Consider the following 22181-nt stretch of genomic DNA (forward strand, 5'->3'; position numbering starts at 1 on the left):
CGGGTCGCTTTTAACTCACTTTATTTGTTAAAGTATTTCGGTATGGTAACTATGAAGCAAAAGGAGGGAATTGTATTTAACACGCGTGGAGAGAAATACCGCTGTGCTATCTTCCAGCCCCGGGGGGCTTTCCCTGGGGTTCTCAACGGGGCTACCATATGTCTCTGACCTCATCTGACTCCCGCTCCCCGTTTGTATCAAGTAGGTGTGGCCTATGTGATTCATTGGCTCCCGCTTCCTCACCTGTCTAAAGGTGCTGCCATCTGTGGCTGGAGTAGTTATTGCAGCTTATATGTTGGTCCTGCTTCGTTGTGGCTATGTGGAGGTAATGAAGCTTGTGTGTTCGATCGTGCTTCCTTGTGGCTATGTGCCGACAGCTTATGTGCTTAAAATATGTAACATATGCCAACGTGTGCATTTGAGGGGAGCGTAGTCCCCTCAGACGGTTTATGCACACCACTGCCGTGGTGTTGTCCTGACTAGAACTGACGTGACGTGAACTGCACGTGCCATTATTGTTCTGCCCTTGTATACGGCTCCCCAGCCCGCCCTAGAGGCATCCGTCGAAAGGACCTTCCTTGCCAGGATAGTCCCCATGGTAACGCCCTCAGTTAAAAAGGGCGCGCGTCTCCAAGGCCGCAGCGCCAAGACGCACGCCATGGAGATCAAAACTCGGCGATGGCCATGGTCGTCGGGTTCAGTTTGAGGGATGCAACCCATCGCTGAACCGGCTCATATGTAGGTGGCCAAGTGGGAATACTACCAGCGCCAACGCCGTCAGGCCTAATAGTCCGAGGCACGTTCTGAACTTCAACATCGTCAGATCTATGCTTGTGAACCAGCCTCCCGTGCGCACCAAGCGGAGCGGCGTGTGTCAGCATCCTGAAACTGTACTGTCTCATGTATCTGTTCAGAGCGTGTAACTCTAATATCGGCCGCAGGCTCCCTCCCTTCTTTGGGACTAGAAAGTAGGCCTACCTTGAAAAAAACGCTTCGGCTTTTCTCCGGTGGCACTATCTGAATTGCCATTCTGTTTTTTAGAGAGTTGATTTCCTCCTGTAAAGCATGAGCTTTCTCTCCACGGGCCTGCGACTGCAGTATCCCATTGTAACGGGGAGGAGTGGACGCAAATTGGAGCCTGTAGCCGGCGGTTACAGTATTTATAACCCAACCTGATGGACCACATGCACGCCACTGTTGAGCCCGGCAAGACAGCGGAACCAGCAAAGCTGGGGCTGCTGTCTGGCCGGGCTTGGTGGGCTGCGCACCAGCGCTCAAATGTACTTATTGTTACAATAAGTACATTTGTCATAAGAAGTGAAACAATATATCGCTGTCGGTACAGTAAAGATGTTCATAGAACCAAGTGCAAGTATTACAATCGCTAGGCTAACCCATTCCCTGTGTAAAGCAAAGATAGCAGCTACTGTAGATGCTACACAATTAAGTACCTTGAATAAGTGCAATGTACAAGTGCCAGGACGTACAACATTCAATGGTGGCTGTGCATTGGTTTCTATGCAGAGTCGAGGTGAACTCTGAACAGGTGAGTTTTGAGTCTTGCGGAAGCTGGTGAGTGACTCTGCGATCCTGACATCGGTAGGGAGCTCGTTCCACCACTGAGGTCCCAAAACAGAGAAAAGTTGTGACTTCGCTGATCGACCTTTGCTTGCTCTTAGCGATGGCGGTACCAGACGTCCAGCTGAGGTAGTTGAGTGGAGGGATCGAGCTGGGGTGTGTGGCTTTACTAATGCTTGGAAGTAGGCAGGGGCAGTTCCATCGACTGCCTTGTATGCCAGTACCATCATCTTGAATCTGATGCGAGCTATTACAGGGAGCCAGTGGAGGTCTCGGAAGAGGGGGGTTACATGTGAGAACTTTGGTAGGTTGAACACGAGGCGCGCTGCCGCATTCTGGATGCGCTGCAAGGGTTTAATCGCAGAGGCAGGGAGTCCAGCCAGGAGCGAGTTGCAGTAGTCGAGGCGGGAGATGACCAGTGATTGGACTAGAAGCTGAGCTGCTTCCCTTGTGAGGAAGGGCCGGATCTTGCGGATGTTGTAAAGTGCAAATCTGCAGGATCGGGCCATCGCAGTGATGTTTGCGGTGCAGCATAACTGATTGTCAAACACTACACCAAGGTTTTTGGCAGTTGGAGAAGGAGATACAGTGATGTTCTCAACAGTGACCAGTAAGTCCATGTGTGGGCAATCTTTCCCTGGTATTAGGAGGAGCTCAGTCTTGTTGAGGTTAAGCCTCAGGTGATGGGCAGTTGTCCAGGTGCTGACTTCTGCCAGACATTCAGATATGCGTGTTGCAATCAGGGCTTTGTCAGATGAGGGAAAAGAGAGAAATAGCTGAGTGTCGTCAGCATAGCAGTGATAGGAAAAGCCGTGGGATGTAATTACAGAGCCCAGAGATCTGGTGTAGAGGGAGAACAGAAGAGGCCCCAGAACAGAGCCTTGAGGGACACCTGTATCAAGTGTGCAAGGTTTGGACAAGGAGCCATTCAATGTTACTTGATAAGTGCGATTCATCAGGTAGGATGTGAACCAGGAAAGGGCAGATTCAGCTATGCCAAGTTCGGCGAGAGTGGCGAGGAGGATCTGGTGGTTCACAGTGTCAAATGCTGCAGACAGGTCAAGGAGAATGAGAACCGATGAGAGGGACGAGGCTCTGGCCGCACGGAGGGACTCAGTCACCGCGAGGAGAGCCGTATCAGTGGAGTGTGCTTTTTTGAAGCCTGACTGGTGAGGGTCAAGCAGGTTGTTAGATGAGAGACAGGAGGACAGTTGGTTAGCGACGGCACGCTCCAATGTTTTAGAGAGGAATGAAAGAAGAGATACCGTCTATAATTCTGGATGTCAGTGGTATCAAGGGTTGGTTTTTTGAGGAGAGGCTTTATTCTGGTAGTCTTGAAAGACGTTGGAACAATGCCAGAAGTGAGGGAGGAGTTAATAAGTGCGGTGAGAAATGGCAGGATGTCGTTTGACACAGCCTGGAGGAGGGAGGAAGGGATAGTGTCCTCATGGCCCCCTGAGTAGCCGGAGGGGCCGCACGGCCACCTGGCGTCTCCCCGGGTGCGGGTGGTTTCCTTGCCCACGCGCCACTGTGCTCCGGCGGCTTGTTCTGGCCCCGGCCGGCCCCATGTGTTGGTTGGGGCTGACATTTCGTGATGCAGTAAGCCGGAAGAGGAGCGCGGGGCAGGGTGAACACCTTGCCAGGTGCGTTGGTGGGGAAAGGCGCTCTTCTGGGAAGACACAGTCGCAGCGCCTCACCCTCCCTCTTTTTCTCCTCCCAGTGTTTTAGCATGACGCCGTACGCTGGGCCAAACAAGCCCTTCGGGTCCACAGGCACGTCGAGGAGTTGGGTTTTTTCCTTCAGAGAGAGACTGGACAGGTTCAGCCACCTTGCTCTCTCATCAGACCATCAGCGGCCATGGCCCTTCCGGACGCTTGGACAGCGCTGCTGTGAAGGCGCAGGCACAGGTCCGTCACAACGCACAGCTCATCCCACAGGGCTGGGGTGGGTGACATTGACAATACGACCTCCAGCTCTGCCTGGTAGGCCAGCAGCAACGATGATGCGTGGAGCACCATCACCGTCGTGGCCATCGCCTTGTAGGCCTTCTCGGTCATTGACGACTGGAAGGAGTCGGCTCTGGACGGCAGTGTAGGGCTTGCCTAAGTCATGGCGGACTTCTGGGGTGGACCCTGATCCACCCTGGACAGGGATCTTGGCTGAGAGGCTTGCTCCAAGACCAGGCCGCTTCACTCAGGCACTCGGGAAAGCCGGAAGCAGCAGGCTGGTTGAGGCTTTCGCCTTTGGGAGTCCCTTGCCCTCGTAGCGAGATGTGGCGGTCTCCACCACCGCCACTCAATGTTCAGCCTCGCAGCTGCCCTTTTGAAGGCCTCGTGGAGGTCCACACTGACGGCCGGGTTCAGGGAGCTGGTGCACGCGCCGCCTACCACCATAGGTGACGCGGTGCGCGGGGAAAAGGGATCATCGTCCTCGTCCTCATCAGAGCCGAGGCTAATAGATTCCTCCCCCGACTCAGAGTAACCGCCCTCGGCTTCGTCAGGCCCTGCCAGCAGGCTAGCCTCGCTAGCGTCGGGTTGAGTCAACTCCTGCTGCTGGGAAGCTTCGGTGAGGTCAACCTCCGATCCCCAGCTGGTGCCCGGTGGGCCGGCGAGCCCCCGGGAACCTCTTGCTAGCTCCGGTAGTGGTGGGTCGGTTACCCCCATTACAGGATCGTCTGTGAAGAGCTTTGCCTGTTTATTCAGTTGGCGTTTGCGGGTTTTATGCGAACGCTGTGCGTAATGCTCGCAGGTAACCGGGAATGCAAGGGCAGCCTTGGCGTGTTCCAGCCCAAGGCAGCGAATGCAAGCGGAGTGGCTATCCGCTCCTGACATCTTGTTCCCGCACACGCAAGTCTTTGTCGGAGGCTTCCCCGAGCCCTCGGTTAGGGTAGATTCAGACTGCATGTTTTCCGCTCCCCGCTTATGAACAGCTATTTGGTGACAGGCCAGCTTAAACACGTGGATTGCGGCTAGTATGGGTACTAGCAGCGACTGTTTGGTGACAGTCTAGCTTTTAGCCTCTCAGAGGTCAAATGTAGCGATGTAGGCTAGCGTTCGGTGACCGAGGGGTTAGCTCGCTCTGAGAACAGTCTGCTAGGCCGTCTACAACTTCTGTCCTAGAGGTGCTTCTAGGAGCGAGAAGAGGTTAAAGACTGAAGAGCTGACGTGACGATGGGACTTATGTAGTAGGAGGGAGTCCCTCCTCTGCAAGCAGACGTCACGTCTGTTGGCCAGTCACGACTGGCTTAGTGTAAAATTGCTTCTGGGGGACAGCGCGAGGGGCGTGTCCCATAGTGAGATACCGAGCGAATATTGAAAGAAAACAGCTAATTTGCGCTCAAACTTTACTTCCGTAACAGTGTGACGTTAGGCTGTGCAGTAGGTGGTGCTGAAGTGCAGAAGCCGCGCCCCCTGGCTTCCCGCAATTTTTACAACTTCTCCGGGTTGTGAATTTGCAGACACACGAGCAAAGTGTGCGACCAATTGAGTGGGAGTGCTGACCAATCACAGCAGACTGGGCTACTCGGGAGGGGGGCCTTAAAGCGACATGATGCAAATCAGACCGTTTTTGAAATTGGTTTCAACAGTGTGAGAATAATAACGGGTATTTCTAACATACAGGCATGCAACCCTATTCTCGTAGTACCCCTCAATGCAATTAACCCATTATTAACATGGTAGAGGCAAAAGTTTCGATTATTAAAATCGAGCTAAAGGATATAAAGGTTATAAAGTGGTCTCATAAGTTAGTTATTTACAAGTAATTTGTAGTGTCAATCAACATTTAGAAGTAATTTGTAGCTCGTTTAGTGCTAGAAATTAGCTTCTTCTACTCGTATATCTCTTTTAAATGGGGTTTATTGTACCTTTGTATGCTACATAAAATATTTAATCAATATTTTAAAAAAGGAAGTCAGAACTATTAAATGTGTGACGTTTGCTGGTGACTTCTAGCGGAAGACTTTGCAGAAATGGAATGGAGTACTAAAGTGTGACGTCATGTTTCCATAGCAACCGATTTTCGGTTCTACATAAACCAAATTAACAAGGGGAAATCCTATGCCACACGTTTTATAGAAAATGAACGATTTCTTTGCAAATTGATTTGCGAGTTTGCTTTACAATGATGTAAGTAATATTGAGAATAGATTGTCTTCATATAAAAAAAAAAAACTAAACTAACGTTTACGAACTTTTCCTTTTAATACCCTAGGGGAATACATGAACGCCTCGACATTTTTAGATTGGTAGTGATTTTCACCCCTTGAAATTGGTTTATTTGCATTTTGAAAGAAACAACACATGGAAGCAATGGAATACGCCATCTCTCGTTCGGTTGTTTAGAACTGAAAATCCGGTTGCAAGGACAACGTGACGTTTTCACTTTAGTACTCTATTAAATCTTCTTTAGTACGTTTTATAATTAGAGTAGGCTATAATCCCATAAAGATTAGAAATAGTTTACCTTTTTAGAATGAGCCGTTTATATCTACAGGGAGCGTGTCCTCTTCCACGGAGCCTGCCATGTTTCTACACTAACTAAATAACTAACTACTAATTATAAATCCATCAAGAAACCTCCTCACCTGACTACTCAATGCTGTCATACAGTCATTTTGGAATACCTACTGACACTGTACTGTAGAGCCTGACCGATAAAGGATTTTTTAAGGCCAATACTGATACAAATATTTGGTGATTTAAAAATCCGATGCTACGATATATCGGCCGATATATATTTTAAAAAGAAATTCCAGAAATGCGTAACAAAACAGATTTCGCTAACATTGGTTATTTGAAGTTATTTATGACTCCTCACTAAAATAATAAGGTAATAAAGTTTAAAAATAAACAATTTTAAAAACAATTGTTTTATTGTCACAACAAAAAAAGAACATACTATATTAAAGTTCTTATAAATAAAATGTATAAAAACACAAACTTAAGATATGAAACTCAAAGTCCTTTGAATAAAAACAAATATTCATTAATTGGCCATTATAAATGCCGATACCGATGGTTTAGAAAATGCCTAATATCGGCCCGCCGATAAATCGGTCGGGCTCTACTGTACAGGCTCCCGTAGATTAGCAGTAAGAAAGGGAAAAGGTATTCAGTTGGTCATCTTCAACCTCACTGCTAGATGCCACTAAATCCTACATACTGCACCCTTAAGTATACCACCTTCCTGTAAAAAGATACACTAAAAGGAAAATGCCGGGGCGCCCCTGTGGCTCACCGGGTAGAACGTGTACCATTAAGGCTCAGTCCTGATTGCAGCGACCCAGGTTTGATACCCATGGTCCTTTGCTGCATGTCCTCCCCTCACTCCCATACCTTCGCTCATATCTCTCCATAAAAGTATGTTAAAATTAAATGCAAAGCTGTATCATTTTCTGTGATTACGTACCACAAAAACCCCATACGATTCCTTGTTAATGGTATAATGAACAAAGTAATGCTGAAATGGAGGATCCTTTGCGGTTGTCGTTGCAGGTTTTGTGACCTCGTCTTCCAGGGTCCCTTGTCGGTGCAGGAGGACTGGATCAAACACTTACAGAGACACATTATGAACACCGGTGTTCCCAACACCGGACTGGGCATGGTGGAGATCTCCATGCAGCCCCCGGACCCCTCCAGCCCCAGGCCGGACCAGGACGGCCTCTCCACAGGCCCCCATCATGCTGCTTCATGAAGCCCATGAGGAGTACTTCATGGGAAGTCCATAGACTATGTGTTTTGTACATGGATGTTCTTTCACTTTTACTTTCATCAAGTCATCTGTTTGGCCAAAATGTACAAAATTGCTTAACAGATTTTACATGTTGAATATATTATCAAGGACTTTCATTTTAGAAATTATTTCCAATAATAGACCTAACAAAAAATTGGAACACATTTCCAAAAAAAAAGTTTTTATGCAGTAATGTAGTGTGGAACCCATTTCTAATGAAGACAACTTTTACCTCAAAGATTTCTAATGGTTTAAACATCACTTATGTCCAGTTTGGGAACACCTTCTTTATCATTATTCACATTTAAAATATACACAGGTCCATGTAACGGACACTCTCTTTTGTATTGTGACATATTTCCAAACATTCAGCCAGTGCTAACGGGCAGTTATTGATTGAAATACTTAAAAGCAATTGCACATTTAAAAAATATCACAGTTTTCAAAACTAAAATGTGAGGAAATGTTTGGAAAAGCAGCAAGGGTGTATGGCAACTCCTGTTATAGAATAGGGTTTATAGTATTACAATCACTGCATTGATTTCTAAAACAGCTCTTGAACTGAAAGTAAAAAAAATTATGAAGATATGAACAGACAACCAGAGAGCAGATATTTGCTGCCCTTCGTAACTGTCAACCTATATTTAATGTTTTAGACAACTGTTGGAAAATAAATGCTGTTTTTAAATAATTTAATTTTAAATGTACTATATATATCACAGATACAATGCTTTCAACTTTTTGTGATGTTATAAATAAAAAGTTGAGCAATTAGGTTCATGTAATTTATTTAAAAGAAGATTTACTTTTGCAAACCGCCTAGGATACGGATTGGTAAAGTAATACAAAAAACAGATACAGGAAAGTAAGGTATTGACGTGGAACAGCCTCTGACACATTCAAATGTGTCCAAATTCACAGTTGAATTTGACACTCAAGGCAAGTTTGAAAGACGGAACCCGTCAAACCCAAGTCATGAGTATCAACTTGTCTCAAAGCGTCCTTCTTGGCAGTGGACATATCTGGTATCAATGCCATAGATTGTATTCTGAGTTTAAAAGGAAAGCGCTACATATGTATTGTCCTTTAGCTGTATGTAACAAACAGCATTATGGCATGAGCTTCCTCAAGGCCATAGGATGATCCAGTCATTCAAACGGATTGCCACCCTAAGAAAGGGATGAATATGTTATTACAGCACACACTTCGTCTCTAGATAAATGTATGGAAGGATTTGCTTACTATATGATGTTTAAATATTCTTTAGATCTAACATTGGGCTTAAAGCGTTGGTGGGTGCACTTTCTGAATGTTTTAGACTTGTTACTGTGGATATTTACCTGACGGTATTGTTCAAACTGTGGTTTTAATAGGGTGATCATAACTGCAGCCTTGTCAAGACATTCCTGTTTTTGCCGGTGGTAAAATGACTGCATCAACAGGAAAAATATGAAATGTTAGTTTCGGATCCGGCAACACAATATTTTGTATTCCATTATGGTGATGCTTGATAAAAACTAAATTAACAATAACAAGTGTATTACATATTCTACCACATTTTAGGTGAATCTGCTCATCAGAACCGTTGAGCGTATTGAATTCCAGCTGGTCTCTTGCATACCTTTTTGTTATGGAGGTGTTTCATAGAGGCGACATGGTTCTTCACGGAGGTCGCAGAGGTGGAGATGTAGACCTTACACACAGCACAGTGGAGCATATCCACCCTGCTCATGTGATCAGTCACCTTCAAAGCTGAACAAACAAAAACGGTTGGGCATCAAGCCATTATCGCATATATGCGATAATGTGTCAACTTTGGGCGCTCTGCTTGCCTTACCTTCGATGTCCTGATCCACCATAGCACTGCAACACTGTCTCACTTTGCACATCATGACCTCCTAGGAGTTTTAAAGAGTACCACTGTAAGTTACCATGGCCCAATCAAAACCACTTTGCATACTTTTCATTTCTTTCTGAATGTGTGACTTAATGATGTAAAAGGTTTAGGTACGATTCAAGAGCTAAAGGTTGAGTCCTTTTTTTAACAACTGCCATAGCCATCCACCAGCTATTAGCTGATTAAAGCAGACCGCAAATCAACTGCGATCCCGGATTAATTTAACTGTAGATAGAAACCAGCCTGTGGGTTGGGACGCCTTCTCCTCTCACTGTGCGTCTCCCACACGGTGCTCAGTACCTGTAGGAAGGCTATAGTCAGGTCATCGTAGTGCTTCAGCTGCTGAATGTGCTCCATAGTGTTCCAGTGGCCCCTGCTCTCCAGGTGCTCTTGCAGCCCCTCCAGTCCGGCACATTCCACTTCACACAGCTCACAGGTAAAGGCGCTTCTACAAGATAAACCACACAAAACAATGGATACGTTGACACCCTACCAGCCAGTGCTTAAAAACAAAGCTAACCTTTAAAAAAGAGTTAGGGTTAGGATCATCTTTGTATCATGTAGCAAACACCAACCTGAATACTTTTCATTAGTGGATCCAATTACTTTGAGATCAATAAGATTACAATCAAATAGAACATGTCTCAAATCACTCCTAGTTCAACAGTTGGATACATTTGATGTTCATTATCTTTAATACATTTAATACACTTTCATACACAATTCAACACCAAGTAAAAATGCCAATTTGTGCCACAAATGCCACATATAAATATGTCAGCAAGTAGCCGAAGTTATTTACTTTTCAGAGAAGCCCAGTGTAAATGAGGCCTTCTAAGTGGCATGGTTGAAGAAACCCTACAAGCCGAATAAGAGCTTGAAGATGCCCATCTCAGGCCAAGGTAAACAGCTGACAAATGTCAGACCCGTTTGGATGAGAGTAACTCATCCAAAGAAGTTTGATCCAAATACTTTTGTCTTCAAGAAACAAATGGCAGCGTGTGTGCTTTTCAGAGTGCAGCACTGAAAGGGAACCGGTCAGCAGTGGAGCGGAACAAGATACACACCTGGCCACCACAACTTCCTCAAGCGACTTTTTGCAAAATACCACAACAAAAAACTTTCAATTAATCTCTCAAAACAGATTGCTCATGGCAACCGGCAGGCTGATCATCCCAGTGAATATTGTCTGGGCATGGCAGATCTATATATTCTTCATTACAGCTGGACATTTTTCTTTTTGAAAATGGAGGTGGAAATAATATAGGTTATAATATTTAAAATATATAAGGGACCTCGTACTATAAAGGACGAAGTGTGCCAAGGAAGTAATGAATAAAGTTAAATGGGTCTGGATTCTATTGTCCATCCACTGAGGTACTATTGTCCGGCTAAACACAATTTGTCTTGTTCAAATTTCTCTTTAGGTCCCGGCACAGATGTGGCATTACAAAAACGTGTCCAGCTGTATGGGAGTGGTCTAAAAAAATGTCAACATGAATAATATAAAGATTTATTACATACTTTAGCCAAATTAAACTAAGACATGTCATCTACTTTTTAATAATAATAATTAATTGATTGAATTTATAAAGCACTTTTCTAGACACTCAAAGACACTTCAAGGTGAAGGGGGGGACCTCACTCACCACCACCAGTGTGTAGCACCCACTTGGGTGATGCACGGCAGCCAATCTGCGCCAGAATACCAGCTCTCACCACACACCAGCTTGAGGTGTAGAGTGAGGGAATTAATGAGCCAATTATACAGGAGGATGATTAGGGGGCCAGATTGAATGAGCCTGGTTGGGCTACTCTTGGCGATAAGTGCCCTGGGATCTTTAATGACATCAGTGAGTCAGGACCTCGTTTTTACGTCTCCTCCGACGTTTTTTGTATAAATAAGTCCTGCCTCCATCAATGCATGCTGCAATTGTTTTTATGATGAACTTGAAAAATGCAAGTAATGTAACATTTTACAGAATTTGCCAGTGAAACCCTGGTTATGCCTCCTTCTCCCCACTTTAAATTACAGAGAATACAGGAGGGAATGTGTAATTTTAATGCTTTTTGTATCTTTTCGGACTGTAGAAATAAAATGAAGATTTTCTGTTGATGTGCAGCAACAAAGTCATTTGCTAATGTTTTCACCTTGTCATGGTGTCAACACAAATGTGGACTCTCTGGACAAACTGTCAAAGGTTCATGTAGAGTTGATGGCACTTCTAAATGATTAACTAATGAAGTGCACCTGAAAAGGGGCATCTGGCTCAAATGTCTTTCACTTTGCTTGTCATATGGTAGCAGCAGCAGCAAGGGTGTGCATACGTTTCCCCCAACCAAGGTCGATATGCACGTTAGCGACAGTTATATTTGTTTAATAAATGATAACATTGTGAAATCTGTTATGAATGTTACTTGGAGATAGTTATGGGTTACCACATTTAAGTTAGTATTAGGTGTCCTACTGTTGTTCCATGTCCTTCACTGTGATTGCTCTGCTGCTCATGGCAATCTCTCGGGGAGATGCCATGTTCACCGATGACCCTCCTGTAGAGCAACAAATGGTAGGATTAGCATAAGCAAAGTACCCCAAGATACATATGAAAAAACCAACACATAGATCATAAATCCATGAATTAAAACGACTAAATATGACCACAAACTAAGCTACAAGTAACTGCCATTATCCAATGTACCCTAAATCCAGGCGGTGGATGATGGATAATTAGGATATAGGAATATTGTCCCTTAACATGAAGTCAGAGCAGACATGAGAGAATGTCAGGAAATGGACCCAGAATCTGCGTTGTCTGGTGCTTACTGGTTTCACAGTATCCTTTCTGAAGCTGATAGTCTGCGGGGAAGTTTGGCGTGGATAACCCAACACTTGTGGCAAACTGCAGGAGATGAAAAGTGTTTAATTATTACCAAATAACAAAATTTTTACTTTGCTTAGTGTTAACAGCATTATAATTTGTCCCCTTTACTACATTGAACGCGCAATCTTGAAGTTCACAGAAGGATGCAGCTGATTGCATCAACATGATCCATGTTCTAACCAGAGCATGTAGTGGATAGCGAAACACATACTTCTGTATTCAGTGGAGGGACTCGCTCTTCCCTGAGACTGTGTTTCTCAGGACTGGATCTCTCATTTGGCCTAACAGGGTCGTAACAGATCTGGTCATAGGTCCTAGGAACACCAGTACTAGAAGCCCGGCGATATTGGCTACCACTTGGACTGAGATTGCCATGATTTGGCAGTCTGGCATCTGGGTCTCTGTCCCGCCTCTCTGCGCTTCGGTCCCGCCTCTCTGCGCTTCGGTCCCGCCTTTCTGCACCGCACTCCCGCCTCTCTGCACCTCGGTCCCACCTCTGTGCGCCCGTCTCCTTTGGCTGGGCCATCTCCCAGTGACTCCGAAGGTCGACGTCTCTCTTGGGACTGTTGCGGTCGCAACGCTTCCTCTGCGCCACCTCAGACTCGGGCTCTGACGAGAGTGGGTCGTAAGGGTCGTAGAGGTCCACCCCAGAGGGATGAGGAAGCCTTTCTGAGTACTCCATCAAACCCTGACTTTGTAAAGATGTCAAGAATGTCAATTAAAATTGTCCACTAAATACATATAAATACCATCTACAAGTAATAACTACAAAGACTTACTCCTGTGCATTGCTTGTGCTGTGATCCTGAGACATGTTCTCCTGAGGACTGGATCCATCGGTGGGTTTGAACGTAGAGGCCCAAGGAGAGCTCCACTGTCCTCCAGGAGAGGCTGAGGTTTGAATATGTAATTCAAGGAGTTGGTATTTTGTGTATTCATGCAGCCTCTACCAACACAACTTTAATTCCCAACGTTATGTAACATTATTGAGGCATGCCTCAATAATTATTGAGGCATGCCTCAATAATCAACTTTTTTCCTAGAAGGCCACCAAAATACCATTCCCTTGGGGATCATTTTGACTGTAAGCCATCTCTAACACGTGAACTTGAGTGTGACCCGATGATTAATCTATATGACTATTACAAGGCGTATTCTGTTGATCTCCTCAAAAAGGTGACAAGCAGTGACCCATACCCGGTGAATCTCAACTGTATGCTCGGGGGCTGGCTGTGTTGTAGATGGTATGTGAATATTACCTGTATGTTTAGGAGCTGGCTGTGTTGTAGATGGTATGTGATTATTACCTGTATGTTTAGGGGCTGGCTGTGTTGTAGATGGTATGTGACTATTACCTGTATGTTTAGGAGCTCGCTGTGTTGTAGTTGATGTGTGAATATTACCTGTATGTTTATAGGATGACTGTGTTGTAGATGGTTTATGAATATTACCTGTATGTTTAAGGGCTGGCTGTGTTGTAGATGGTATTTTAGGTGCGCTGGATGGTACACTGATCACGCTTGTTGCAGCAGACCTAAAGCATAGTCTATGGAGATCGAAAGATTTGATTTAATGACAACAAACGAGCATCAGTCAATTGCTAAATAAAAGCAGTTTTTAAGTTATTCAACGACATCTAGTACTTCTATGCACACTTCTCTTCAGTGCAGCATTTCTCCACAAAAAAAACCATGCCAGCCATGTTCATGTTAGCAACCATTTAATATAATAATCGTTGTTCGGAAGCATTATCACAAAACATACACATTCCGACATAACGTTAGAACCCATACGAAGTCAAACATCAATGTAAAACTCTTCAATTCAAAGATCTTGGTAGCTTTACCCTCCCTGTCGTGGTGGATGTCGTGGGACAGCTCCTTTGGGGGGCTTCACTTTGAGGTATTTAGGATTGCGCCTGTGGTTCATTGTAACGTTGACTTATATTAATATATATATGTATAAATATATAATATATGATCCTAACTAAACTACAATTCCTCAAAGACAGCTAACCAGTTAGCGAAGGTGACCGACTAGTACCAAAACCAATCAACAGATGGGAGCATCCTCTTGCGTTCAACGTATTGACGTATGCCTAGAGTCTAGGCCTACGTCGTGACGTTGAACGTAAGAGAATAGGCGTTAAGGCTAGACTCTAGAGACCTAAGAAGTTATCTGCACATATAAAATCGCTGCATCTGCTTTGTTCTGATGTGCTCAGTATGGCTTTGTGGTGCAATCATATGTCATTATATGCTCATTTAAAAACGTCGTGCAATCTCACTATTCATTACATTACATCAATAAAGCTGTCGATTTTGTCCAAAGTTAATTAGACAATAACGCTGTAACCCAAATAGTGCAAGAATCATTAAAGTACATCGAATTGATCAAATAAGCAAACTGCTTTACGTCTTACACTATAGAAAGAGGAGATAAATAATTACTATATTTCTTGTGCCCAGATGCAGTCTGGACAGATACGGTGGAAGAGGTAGGATTTCAGATTCCAGCTCTCCAGATTACATATGGCCTATCTGAAGCATAGCATTTATTTAAAAAAAAGAATTTCAAGCCAGCTATTTAGTCATTCAGATACTTCTAAACTATCCTTGACTGCAGACATTGGGGATCGAACCCAGGACCTTTAGGCTAGGTAATACCCATCCTGCCAATCTCTAATTCTAATCTCTGTTCTGTTCCTGACCTAGAACAGGTCATTATGTCGATAAAGCATTATAAGGTTTTCTCAAATGCATTTAAGTTTCCAAAACTATCATTCTCAACAATACTGTAGCAGCTTTAATACTAGTAATATAACCAGATTAAAAGAGCCACCTATGACAGAACAAACTGGTTGGGAATGATAAAACCCCAATTACATGTCAACTTTTCCACAATCATGAAACCAACAAGAAACAATCAACTTTTTGGTTTTATTGTGCCATAACAGACTGACCTTTGAGCATGTGATCATTCAGGAAGTACATAAGCTGTCAAGATGAGAAAAACAGCTTTGAACATTATACACAAATACAGAAGCAAACTAAAAAACAAGAGTTCTCATTACAATGTTCTGAAATGTACACTTAAGCCATGGACAATCGCAATACTAGTGGGATAAATTAACATGTGTACAATAATGGTGGAATAATTAACATGTTTTAAAAAAAAACATGAAAAGGTTAGGGAAAAAATATCTCCCTTCTGATGACTGTGTTCTTCTGGGTAAAGTCATGAGTGGACAAGATAAAGGTAGGGATTTCCTTTGTAGCTGTAATAGCAAAAGCATTCACTAAACAATCAAATACATATCTCAAGGTACAGATGAATTCCTGTACTTTAGGCCTTAGTCAATATACAATCTTTGCCCTGACGAGGCAGAAGTCCAATAGTGGCTCGTACCGGTCACATAAGTTAGACTACTCAAGCTACAGTTCTGACTGTTTCTAAGTGCACACATATTTTTGGGGGCCTACAAGTCCTGGGGAAATAAATACAAACATGTTATATTTAATAATCTGCATATAAAAACTATTGTACCATTTCGCTTTATAGGTTACACTACATATTTCTAGAAAATGCCCAAATGAACAGTGTACGATAGATTAATATAAATCGAAGAAACCTAAAATGCATTTTTTGGGCCGTTTGTTTTGACGTGTGAACCCACTGTAAAAGATTTTTAGCAGCAATTAAGGCAAAAGGCTGTTCCCCACGGTTACAATTATACCTGAGTACCTAGGACAATAAATTAATGTAACATGTACATGAACTTTGGTGTATGGAATATTATAACATGAACATAACATATTTTGCTGTTTTAAAACACAAGCAATGCTAAAAGTTAAAATCTAAACAACTGCATTAAGACACAATCAAAAGTATCAGAAAATCATTTTCTTTGTCTCTGTCCTGTTCCTCTTGCCTATTACCAATTGAACAATATCTAATCTATTGTGCTATAATTATGATCATTGAAATAATCAGAAAAAAAAAATATATACTATTAAAGGGTACAATTTTTTGGACCACCTGACGGCGCCGCTAACTTTCAAAGCTGCCAGCCTATCTGTGTGTCCGCTTTTCCTGTTATCGGCTATAAGCCATTCGTGAAGGAAACATTTGTCTCTCGGCTGATACTTTCTTTCACTTCAACTGGCAGTGCATCAAAGAGGTGGTCCTCAACAACTAGGCAGTTCTTGCGCAGCAAACGGCAGTTACCCAACTGGGCAGGAAGTCGGTCGAGACAGTTCCCCCGCAGCTCGAGCTGCGTCAGCTGGACAAGTTGTCCCACTGTCTCTGGCAGAACGGTGAGCCCATTGTTTCCAAGACAGAGTGCCTTGAGTTTGGTGCATCTGAACAGTTGTTTGGGAAGCACCTCCAATTTGTTAGAGTTAATCGCCAGGTGTTGAAGGTTATGGAGGAGTCCTACGTCAGTTGGGAGCACTGTAATGGAATTGTGGCCCACATCTAGATGTCGGAGTTTGGGCAACGTGAACAAGGCTGGAGGCAGGGTCTCCAGTTTGTTGTGTGACAGGTGGAGTGCCTCTAAAGTTTTCACTTGGCCGATGGAAGCTGGAATGGTAATAATTTTGTTGTGCCACAGTTTAAGGCAAGTCAACCTCTTGAGGTGTTGAAAGCTGATGACCTCCTCTATGGTTCGGATGCTGTTGGATTTTAGGTCAAGTTCCTGTAGGTTGGTCAGGCTGAAAATAGCATGGGGAATTCGCTCCAACTCACAGCTATGTAACTCAATTTCAGCAAGGTTAGTCATCTTTTTAAGACTATTGAGTACCAATAATTTGGTGTCATCGTTGTGCACCACTAATTTTACAAGATGTGGTGAGAGGTCAGCGATATTGGTGGGCATTTTTGTGAGATTGCTCTTCAGATATAATGTTTTGAGGTGTTTCAAATCGCGCATGGACTCTAGACCTATCATTTTGTTATTTTCTGAGCTCAAATTCCCAACTAGATTCAGCTCCCTCAGGCTTCTCAGCAGATACACCCAATTAGGAATTTCTGCAACATCAGTGAACTTGACATGAAGGCAGCGGAGATGGTCACGAAGGAATGCAAAGGCAGTCTGCTCCACTTTGGCTGGGCAGTGGCAAAGATGCAGCTCCTGCAGGCTTGTCATCTGAGAAACCTTTGCTGAGAACCTCACCTCGGGAATCAGTTCCAGCTTAAGCACGTCTAGGTCAGTGAGATCAAACACTGCATTGGGAAGGCCAGAGAGCATGAAGAGATGCAGCTCCTGCTGATCCTGTGCATTTCGCGTCACAAGCTGCCTCAATTTTTCAAAAGTCCACTCGTGATTAAGACTGATCTCTCTCAGCTTGTTTTCGCTGACCTCAGACAAGAATACACCGAAACGCTTGGAGTATAGCTGGTCATACTGGTCGACCATGTGTAACAGGAACGCAAAGTCGTTTTTGACATCTGGAATGTCACTGAAGCTGCTCTCCTCTCGGACCTTCTCAAAGGAGTACTCTTTAAGGGGCCGCCGGAATAGCCAAAAAAGAGAATAAATGCACACCATTCCGTAGATCATAATCAAAGCCATGTAGCTCAGAAGAAGCTTTCGCAGCATGAAAGCCATATTGTGGGTGCAGAAGAACCGGCTGTACCCGGTCAGATGTTTAATATCGGGCACACATGTGTGTACAAAGTCGATAGAAGCCATAAAAGTGGACGTATATGACAAAATCACAATGAACTTGACAGTTTTGACAATGGTCTGTGCCACATACAGCTTGTAGATGAAGTCACTGTCCTCCACGTGGGCCCGGAACTTTCTCACCTTCTCAAAAAGGGCTTTGGCCTGCTCGCCGTCTTTCTTGTCCAGGATTGTCATACTACTTGGGACCTCAACGATGGGCTTATCGGCGGAGAACTTGACCCCCATGTTTCCAAGCATGGGTGTGGACAAGCTTGCATCTGTGCCATCTTCTTTGCCCTCTGATGATGCGTGTTTTGGAGTCGTAGTCTTCCCTGTCAGCCGCTGCTTGTTCTCCTCAGAGTCCTCACATGCGGTCTCAGATAGAGCCTTGGTGGTCCAGGGAGACTCGAAACATCTACCCAGGATGGAGACAAAGTGCTCAATCTTTGAGCTCGTTTTGGGGTATTTAAACCAGAAATTGCTGCTGACCATCAGTATGAGGGTGTGGATAAGGGTGAGGTATGGAAAGTACTTGGAATACCAAGGCAAGGCAACGTGGTAGCACATTTGGTTGACAAAGATATATTGTTGATAGTCCAGGTTGGTGCTGATCCCGGCTGGCTGAGAATACATTTTTGCCATTGAGGCAGTGTGTGCATGTGAAACGTGGCTCCTGTGGACCTCACTGTCAGGTAAGTCCTTGGGTATGATCAGAGGGGTGGGGGACAGCGTTGCCCCATTGACCCCTTGAGTGGTTGCCTCCTTTGGACTTTGTGTGGAGAAAGGTTTAGGCCCCGCCCCTGACGTCTGATCCGGCTCCTCTATAAAGGGAAGGCACGCCACCTGATCCTTGGTGATCTGCATCGTCATGGCAAATATAGCCAGCATGAGCATGATCACGCCCAGGTAGTCCATGAAGACGTCCCACCATGGCTTCAGGATGCGGTACGTCGGTTGGATGTCGTTCAGGGATGCAACCTCTGTGAGAGTGAACATCACTGCAATGAAGAAGATAGAAAATTAGGTTATGGAATCAAAAGTGTTCTGTTAAACATACACTTTATGTTTTTTTTACTTTCAAATAGTCAACATGTCTCATTTTGCCATTCCGACTGGTGATGAACTCAAGGAGGCTCTTATTATTGTATGGTATCAGATTTCCTTCAACGTGAAAGTACAAGACTGCAACAACAAGCAACTCGCAGGGGCTTTTAGTTTGGCAATAGCAAAAAAGCAAGGTAAAGAATTGTGTCATACACGTTTATCTGGTTGAATACAATTCGGAATCAATGTAAAAATTCTAAATTAAACATTTACTCAAAGTAATGAATTTGGTTGTCTTGCTTTTTTTTTTAATCTGCAGACAATGGGCCTAACATAGATATAAACAAAGGATAAATAACAGCTACTGTACTGTGCACAAGGTATTGTGCACAGTAAAAAAAAGTTTTTAATACGGTATTAAAAACGGATTATTAAATGATGTACTAAATTATGTATACCAAATTTCTATCATATTATCCCCACATCAATACCGCATTTGCAGCCACTCAATGTAGCCCTGGCTGTGACTCAGACCAGACGTGCATTTTTATTTTGCTAAGAAAAGCCATGTGTGGTTTTATGCCCTCTAGTTATGTGGTGCTTCCTGTGTTTGGGTTAGGTTGGGCAGTTGCTCTAACCTTCACCTGTAAGTAAGCTGTAACCTTATAACTTAAGGCCAGGTTGCTTTTCAGTCTGAAAATGGTGAACTTGTTTACCATTAATTTTCCCTTCACATGTAATGATCAACTTATCTCAATTATTAACTGTATTCGCCGGCTCCTATGGAACATTAGCTCAACAGTCTCGCCGAAAACATCCATAGTCGCCCGTTTGGAGGGAGTTAAGATAGGAGTTACGGATGTAGAGGTTAACGTTACACTAATACACTACTCGATAATTATTCACAGATCTTTGCTGATCTCTTTGAAAACGGGCGACCGGCTTCCATGCTTTAGGTGGGCGATATCAAGTCAACCGAGAGACGAAATAGAATCAATATAGCTTGCAACCGAGATATTTTAAAACAAGATATTATTCCATGTGATCGTAGTCGGTGGACATCAGGTGACGAAAAACGGGAACACTGGGAACACTAGGAGCCGAGCCTACTTGGGCTAGCACCCTCACGCTATGATGTACCACACGTTAACTTAACCAGCGTAGCTCGTCTACTACTATGTGATAAACACGTATAAACGTCGATCAACTTACTGTTGGTCGGCTGTGATCAAAAAACTATTCTTTCTTCGGTCGACGATTCATGTCTACTCTTAAAAAATAAAAATATCCTACTTCATTGTACTTTTATGATACCGATGTCACTAGCGTTTACCTAGTCCGTCTCAGCCTTGTACCGTGATGTCGCAAACGTTACACACGTTTCCTAATGCTGAGACGAGAGCCATCTCGTCTTCAAGTTGGAGAGTCTGCGCAGATCCTCTCCTGGCCCCCCCGGCTGCGACGGACCGAGCAGTCCCGTGTTGTGATCCGTGGTGCTCATTGGACGGCGGGCTAAGCTCACACAACCGGGATCGCTTATCTACACTTCAAATGGGCGGCAGAAGCTCAGGAGGTAGAGGGGTAGAGCGGGTTGGTTGGTAACCGGAAGGTTGCTAGTTCGATCCCCGGTTCCTCTTAGCTGGGAGGCGAGGGTTCCCTGAGCAAAGCGCCTAACCCGGACTGCTCCAGACTCTTTGGATAAAAGCGTCATGCTAAATGTAAACTGTTGAAGGTCCTAATACCCCCGCCTGCCACAGTCGTAACTTACAGTAAATAAAAGAGAATTCACATAGGCTACTCACCTATGCACCATGCCCACACTTGCCAGGGTTTGTTATAATTAACCGGTCTGTCTGTCTGGAAGCTGTCTGGCTGTGTGTTTGGAAAGCCACCAAATAAATAAAATCCAAGGCAGTGTATTTTACTGAATTGTATTCTGTCACGTTATTGTAAAACTGAAGACGCATCCATGGCAGCTATTGCCAGGATATAGCAGGATGGTAGATGATACACAGCATAGAGGTGTTGTCTCCTGAGTTTCACCATGATACAGGTTTCAACCGGTCCTGGGCTGCTGGCTGCTGCTGGTACTCTGCTGCGCTCACTCCTCCCATGTGCACTTTGAGAGGAAGTAAAGAGGGAGACATGCTTGGGGAGCGATCTGTGTGGTGGCTGTACTATTCTCTGCAATTACAGCCCATTGTAGCCCAGCTTCACTGATTTTAGGTACATGTTGCTTAAAGGGCGTTACGGAAATTAGGATTAGAGCTCAAAGACATTTGCTTTACTTTTTGGTGGTTATTTTTATTACAAATGGTAGCCCAAACGGTAGCTCTATTACCATCCCTAAAAATGTCATTTCCATGCCCACTTCATTAATGCCTATAAACAATTATCATTATTTTATTATAATAATACAGTATATATTAGTATTAAATATTATTATATAAGTATTATCATTAATAGTAAATAATAATAAATAAATCGAACCATAGTGGCCAATGGTAAAAAACCGGTGGCCATGTCTGTCATACATGGCATTGGCTGAAATGGTAATACAATATTTTGCATAGAGGAAGGTAGGATTATCCCACAAGGCTGGTCAACCCACTCCCTGTGGTTTCAGGTAGGTCTTCAATGTGTTTTACGGAGTATGGACTTCACTCTCCCTCTGTCTTCTAAAACAAGTTTTGTTTTGTCTAACACGCACACAAACACGCACACACACACACACCCACACACAGCTACGCAAACCACTTTGCCTCTGCTAAACTGTGAATATAATCAAATGATTGGTTACATTGTTTACAGCACAAATAACTAATAACTATATAATATGTATAAAGTGATGATACAGTAGGGATACTTATATCAACATCAGGGTGTAAAGATCGTGACTGTATTTATCTATTATTGCTATATCTATTATTGGTTGTGTTTTCAGTTCTAGACAATGAACGCTTTCGGTTTTGTTAAGTGTAATAAATGTAATTTACTGTTTGTTTGTGTGTGTGTGTGTGTGTGTGTGTGTGTGTGTGTGTGTGTGTGTGTGTGTGTGTGTGTGTGTGTGTGTGTGTGTGTGTGTGTGTGTGCATTCATGTGTGTTGGTTACTTTGTAGGTGTAATTTGGGATATAGGCCTATTTACCAGCTGTAGATCATGTGTTGATGATGGTTGTAGACTGCCCTGGCACAAGGGTTACCTATCTCATCATCCCAATTTCCCAGAGCTGAAGTTGCTGTGAGAGACATTATAACTTAGCTTGTGCAAGGATATTCTACTAAAACAAATTAAACGATGACTTATAAAATGGACAAGTATTTTGCTTCTTAACTTTTTAATATGTTCGATGAAGGAACAGTTTATTTGTAATAGGTCA

The 22181-nt window shown here is 43.8% G+C and overlaps 3 protein-coding genes across 5 annotated transcripts in view; 1 reads left to right on the top strand and 2 right to left on the bottom strand.

The window, feature by feature from the left end:
* znf644a (zinc finger protein 644a) overlaps positions 1-7286 on the top strand; it is an 18968-nt gene extending 11682 nt beyond the window's left edge. The window contains exon 6 of the mRNA XM_079750835.1: positions 7074-7286. Coding sequence (XP_079606961.1) covers positions 7074-7272 — 199 coding nt within the window. The 3' untranslated portion in view covers positions 7273-7286. The remainder of the gene's footprint in view (positions 1-7073) is intronic.
* A 1054-nt stretch (positions 7287-8340) lies between these two features.
* LOC307085907 (uncharacterized protein) lies at positions 8341-14134 on the bottom strand. The gene is made up of 11 exons (XM_079750836.1): positions 13937-14134; positions 13542-13636; positions 12870-12981; positions 12302-12782; positions 12033-12108; positions 11677-11758; positions 9509-9656; positions 9149-9209; positions 8933-9063; positions 8652-8741; positions 8341-8480 (listed from the first exon to the last, which is right to left on the bottom strand). Exons 1-11 carry the CDS (start codon positions 14017-14019, stop codon positions 8460-8462), a joined length of 1380 nt encoding a protein of 459 aa, XP_079606962.1. The 5' UTR covers positions 14020-14134; the 3' UTR covers positions 8341-8459.
* A 901-nt stretch (positions 14135-15035) lies between these two features.
* Positions 15036-20768, bottom strand: lrrc8da (leucine rich repeat containing 8 VRAC subunit Da). Of its 3 annotated transcripts, none has more exons than XM_079750924.1 (2): positions 20605-20768; positions 15036-18756 (listed from the first exon to the last, which is right to left on the bottom strand). In XM_079750924.1, the coding sequence occupies exon 2, from the start codon at positions 18752-18754 to the stop codon at positions 16193-16195; it is 2562 nt and encodes an 853-aa protein (XP_079607050.1). In that variant the 5' UTR covers positions 18755-18756; positions 20605-20768; the 3' UTR covers positions 15036-16192. The 3 variants fall into 3 exon arrangements, with proteins under 3 accessions (XP_079607050.1, XP_079607051.1, XP_079607049.1); XM_079750925.1 differs by lacking the exon at positions 20605-20768 and adding an exon at positions 20136-20520; XM_079750923.1 differs by lacking the exon at positions 20605-20768 and adding an exon at positions 20015-20520.
* Positions 20769-22181: the final 1413 nt, after the last annotated feature.

This window comes from Pollachius pollachius (genome assembly GCF_949987615.1).
Source record: "Pollachius pollachius genome assembly, chromosome: 14".
NCBI lineage: Eukaryota > Metazoa > Chordata > Actinopteri > Gadiformes > Gadidae > Pollachius > Pollachius pollachius.

Coding starts and splice junctions, on each gene's coding strand:
- LOC307085907 (XM_079750836.1), bottom strand. CDS start 14,019: ATGAACCACAGGCGCAATCCTAAATACCTCAAAGTGAAGCCCCCCAAA. Junction 9,657..11,676: donor GTGAAGGACATGGAACAACA/GTAGGACACCTA, acceptor TTTATCTTGTAG/AAGCGCCTTTACCTGTGAGC. Junction 8,481..8,651: donor AGTTTGAACAATACCGTCAG/GTAAATATCCAC, acceptor TCCCTTTCTTAG/GGTGGCAATCCGTTTGAATG.